This window comes from Anopheles arabiensis, chromosome 3 (assembly GCF_016920715.1).
Source record: "Anopheles arabiensis isolate DONGOLA chromosome 3, AaraD3, whole genome shotgun sequence".
In the NCBI taxonomy this organism is placed as follows: domain Eukaryota; kingdom Metazoa; phylum Arthropoda; class Insecta; order Diptera; family Culicidae; genus Anopheles; species Anopheles arabiensis.
In genome coordinates this window covers 29,717,508-29,722,711 of record NC_053518.1, presented here as the reverse complement: position 1 = coordinate 29,722,711, position 5,204 = coordinate 29,717,508, and the positions used below count along the sequence as shown (strand labels likewise).

Below are 5,204 nucleotides of genomic sequence, written 5' to 3'. Positions count from 1 at the left end.
CAAGAACTAACTCATGGCTTCCAATGGCAACATGTTTCTGGCAAGGAAAACCCAGCTGATATGATATCTAGAGGAGTGGCGGTGAATGAATTCCTCAGTAGTGATCTATGGCGGCATGGTCCCTCCTGGCTTCGTGAACCCAAAGACTCTTGGCCCTTGCAAACCCCGGATAACAACATCACCGTAGAGGACGAACGAAAGGTATCTGTCCTAACAACTCAAGTGACTGAAATAAATCCAATATTTCAACGTTTTTCTACACTACAACCATTACTTCGTATTATTGGTTTCTGTTTGCGATTCATCAACAACACTCGCAAATCAAATAAAAGAATATCGCTAAATGTTCTACTGGTAAAGGAGATACAACATGCTAAACGAGCCCTATGCAAAATGGTACAAGCTACTGAATTTTCTGTTGAACTACAAGCCTTAAAAAAGAAATGAAGGGTTAGCTAAGGTTTCTTCTATTCGACTTCTTAATCCATTTATTGGCAACGATGGATTAATACGCGTTGGTGGCCGGTTGCGCCATTCTGATCTGAGCCACGATGCTAAGCATCCCATCCTCATGCCAGCTTTCCATCCTTTCACTCGCCTTCTAATCATGGATCATCATCTGAAAACAATGCACGGCGGAGTGAGCATGACATTATCATCTATTCGTGAAGAAATATGGCCATTGAACGGCATGAGAGCCGTTAGAAGTGTAACTCGAACTTGTTTTAATTGTGTAAGAGCTAATCCCACCCCAATAATCCAGCCTATTGGTCAATTACCAATATCACGTGTAACAATAAATGAAGTTTTCTCCTGCGTTGGTGTGGATTATTGTGGTCCACTTTATTTGCGTCCATCTCATCGCAAGGCTGCATCTCCAAAGGCATATGTATGCGTATTTGTTTGTATGAGCACCAAGGCTGTACATTTAGAACTCGCGGGTGACTTGAGTACCACCACTTTTTTGATGGCCTTGGATCGATTCGTATCACGACGAGGAAAACCGAAAAACATATACTCAGATAATGGTACCAATTTTATTGGTGCAAAGAATGCATTACATGAAATTTATCAATTCCTTCATAAAGATAATAATAAAATAACTAATCACTTGTCTAACGAAAACATTCAGTGGCATCTAATACCACCACGCGCTCCTAATTTCGGTGGACTTTGGGAAGCCGCAGTTAAGGTAGCAAAAACTCATCTAGTTCGGCAGCTTGGCACAGCTCAACTTTCATACGAATCCATGTGTACTTTATTAACAAAAATTGAAGGATGTATGAATTCAAGACCACTATTACCACTTTCACAAGATCCAAATGATTTATCACCTTTAACACCAGCACACTTTTTATTACTCAGAGATCCCCAGGCATTGCCTGAATCCGATTTACAGCATATACCAACTAACCGACTATCCCACTATCAATTGATGCAGAAGTTATCTCAAAACTTTTGTCTTAGATGGACCAAGGAGTATTTAACATCATTGCATAATCAACGTAACATCAGCCGTAAACAACATAAACTTTCCATAGGCGACTTGGTAATCATGAAAGACGATCAACTACCTCCATTGAAGTGGCCTTTGGCACGCATTGTATCATTGCATTTAGGACCTGATGCTGTGGCACGAGTAGCTACCCTTCGGACCGCTTCTGGAATCATGAAAAGACCAGTCTCCAAGATATGTGCCTTAGAGTGCCACAACGAGGACTAAGTTTTGGGAATTATTCCCAAAAGGTGGCCGGTATGTTCGTTCCCGATTGTAGCACATCACTACTATTGTCCCGATTGTAGCACATCACTACTTTCGCGGATCGCTACAAATTGTTCGACGGGTCATCGATCGTTTCGTCATCACGCACACCATTAAAAAATGCATTATAAATAAAGCGGCAAAAGCCAAATTCTCACTCTTTGTCATTCAAATCCTCGGCAAGCAACACGCTTCGCTCATCTCACCAGCAACTCCTTGGCACACACAAGTGGCACAGAACTCCAAGCAAACCACCCAGCTTGGTACCACGAAAAAGCACACCATCGGCTCTTTTCAGAGCCACCGATTCTTTATTAAGAACATCTTCAAAAAAAAAAAAAAAAAATACAAAACACAACGTAGGGTTCCGTACCAAACATTGGCCGTTCCGAAGGGCTGAAATTTCGTTTCGGAAGGCATCGTCTTGAGCAGTCTTGACCAGAAATGCCTTTGCCTCCTCATTCTGCTCTGGTGTCAATACGATGGATACCGGGTCACCAGCAGGCTTCGTTCTCGCCTTAAGCCTTAGATTCTTTATAAATCGCTTGCAGTATGCAATAATGTGCAGTAATTGGGAGTATGATGACCACCTTTTGAACCAAGGGTTAACTGCAGGCGATGCGCTGGCAACAGCAACTAGCAAACGCGTTTCCTTTTCGATACCGGTCGGTAGTAGAGGTTCAGATGTAGGCCATTCATTAGAAGGTAGCGCCAGCCAAGCTGGCCCAGAGATCCAAATGCTGCTTTTTATAAAATCGGGTGCCGTCATGCCCCGCGAAACGAGATCAGCCGGGTTCTGCTGTCCAGGTACATGCCTCCATGTGTGGCCCTTCGTACATTGTTGAATGTCTGCTACTCTATTTGCCACATATGTTTTCCAGGTATTTGGAGCTGCTTTGATCCAATGTAGTGTAATACTGGAATCGGACCAGAAATGTACCGACTGCACAGGAAGCTGAATGGCTTTGGCAATGTGCTCGTACAGATGAGCCCCTAATACGGCACCGCAGAGTTCTAAACGAGGCAGGCTTATACGCTTCAATGGAGCTACTCTAGATTTCGATGCAAGCAAAGATATTTTAATATTCCCCTCGGCATCCTCGCACCTTGCATAAACGCATGAGCCATATGCCGACTCTGAAGCATCAGTAAATATGTGCAGTTGCACATTCGATCGTAAGGCGAAACAGTATCGTTCGATTCTATAGCAAGTCAGAATCTCCAACTTCTCATAAAAATCTTTCCATTTCAGCCCAAATGACTCTGGTACAGTCTCATCCCAGCCAATCGATAGCGCCCAAAGCTGCTGCATCATTATTTTTGCTCGCACTACGACAGGAGCGATAAGACCCAACGGGTCAAATAATCGAGCTATCTCCGAACAAATGCTCCGTTTAGTAGAGGGTAACTGCAGTGGCTTGATGCTTGATGCAAAGCATAAATTATCGCGCTCAGGTTCCCAGCAGACACCTAGGGCTTTTATAGTTTCGTCGGTATCAAACTGCAGTGATGATTTGGTTCCGATTTGAGAAGCATCGAGCTCTTGCAAAACCTCCAAACGATTTGAGGTCCACTTTCGTAATGGAAAGCCGCCCTTTAGCATCATTCCAGTTAGCTCCGATCGGAGCTGTAAAGCTTCCTCAACAGATGATGCCCCGCCAATGAAGTCATCTACGTAGAAATTGCGAATCGCACGACTAGCAAGAGGGTAATTGCTTCCTTCGTCCTGCACTAATTGAAGCAAGGTGCGCGTAGCTAGGAAAGAGGAAGGAGCCAAACCGTATGTGACAGTATTCAGTTCATACTCTTTTACTGGTGATGTTGATGAGAATCGAAACAATATTCTCACTAATGCGCGGTCATCTTCATGCAAGAGGATTTGACGGTACATTTTTTCGATATCTCCGACTAAGGCCACAAAATAGGTGCGAAAACGCAAAATAATGTCCAACAGCTCATCTTGCACTATAGGTCCCACACATAGTGCTTCGTTGAGGGAGTAGCCTGTAGATGTTTTCGCGGAGCCGTCAAAGACTACTCTCACCTTAGTAGTGGAACTGCTCTCCTTTATGACAGGGTGATGAGGCAGATAAAAGGTTTTCGTTGGGCTTGACGCATTTTCATTAACAGGCTGCATGTGTCCGAGATCTATATATTCTTGCATGAAGGCATGATACTCCTTCTTCAATTGCGAATTTCGGGATAGGCGCTTTTCTAATGAGTAGAATCGGCGCAACGCCTGGCCTTTTGACTCGCCCAAGCGTATCGAGAACTCTGGATGTTTAGGCATCTGCACCACGTATCGTCCGTCACTATTTCTTCCAGTCTTCGATCTATACAGCTCTTCGCAATGCTTTTCTTCTACTGAATATGGTTCGCATGCATGTAGCTCCTCTGCCTTCCAAAACTGCTCTATTTTTTCTTCTAAAGAAACCATTGATACTCGTGTTGGGTTTGAGTGAGGATTAACGACCTCCTCGCTGGCTGGACCGACTACAAGCCACCCAAACACGCTGTTGATCAGTATTGGTAATTTATCTGCCAGATAAATACGCTCTGCAGTTGGAAAAAAGGTGTAAAAATGCTCTGCTCCGATTATCATATCTATTGATTCGGCCTGATTAAAATGAGGGTCCGCCAGGGATAGTCCAGGCGGAATGTTCCAGCGGCTTATATTAATGTGGTGGGAAGGAAGTTTTGCAGCTACTTCATCCATTAGCAGGAAATTTACTCCACAAGAAAATTGGCTGGTGCGAGATCGAATTTCAGCATACACGGACTCCCGCACCCTCGTCGTAGCACAACCAGCACCTTTAACGTCAATGTCCAATCTGGAAGTAGGTAGACCTATTAATTTTGCCAATCTTTTGCTTATTAGGTTAGGTTGTGATGCACTATCTAATAATGCTCTTGCTGGATGGTGATTGCCAAACGCATCCACAACAATGACAATAGTAGTGAGTAAGAATACCTCTCGTTGGTCCGCTGCTCGGTTTTCGTTTTCCAATGCTGCTGTGCTGTTAAATGAAGCGCTAGGAGCTACCTGAGGGCTAGTATGTAGTGTTCGGTCGTGGGTGTGCTGCCGGCGTACAAAATCAAAGGAGTGCAATAAAGAATGATGTTGCTGGTTGCAATGTTTGCACCGATTGGTCGAAGGACAATCTTTCATGCTGTGGTCGACTCTTAAACAATTAATGCAGAGACTCTTCGCTCGCACTATCTGAAGGCGCTCAGATTGCGGAAGTCGCATAAATTGGTTACAGTACCATAATAAGTGATCTAGTCGACAGCAAGGACATCGTTTGGTATTATTTGCGGTGTACGAATAGTACGAAAGATGCGAAGAAGGCCTTACGGCAAGCACCGATGTAGAGCTTACATCCGCAGATTTACTCATATAAACAGAGTCTAATGTTTTCATTCTTCTCTGCAGAAATTCTAT

General features: G+C 43.9%; 1 protein-coding gene across 1 annotated transcript; it reads left to right on the top strand.

The window, feature by feature from the left end:
• The first annotated feature begins 2,149 nt into the window (after positions 1 to 2,149).
• On the top strand, positions 2,150 to 3,382 carry LOC120904838. Its single transcript, XM_040315251.1, has 2 exons — positions 2,150 to 2,569; positions 2,644 to 3,382. The coding sequence occupies exons 1-2, from the start codon at positions 2,245 to 2,247 to the stop codon at positions 2,670 to 2,672; spliced, it is 354 nt and encodes a 117-aa protein (XP_040171185.1). The 5' UTR covers positions 2,150 to 2,244; the 3' UTR covers positions 2,673 to 3,382.
• The last annotated feature ends 1,822 nt before the right edge of the window (positions 3,383 to 5,204 follow it).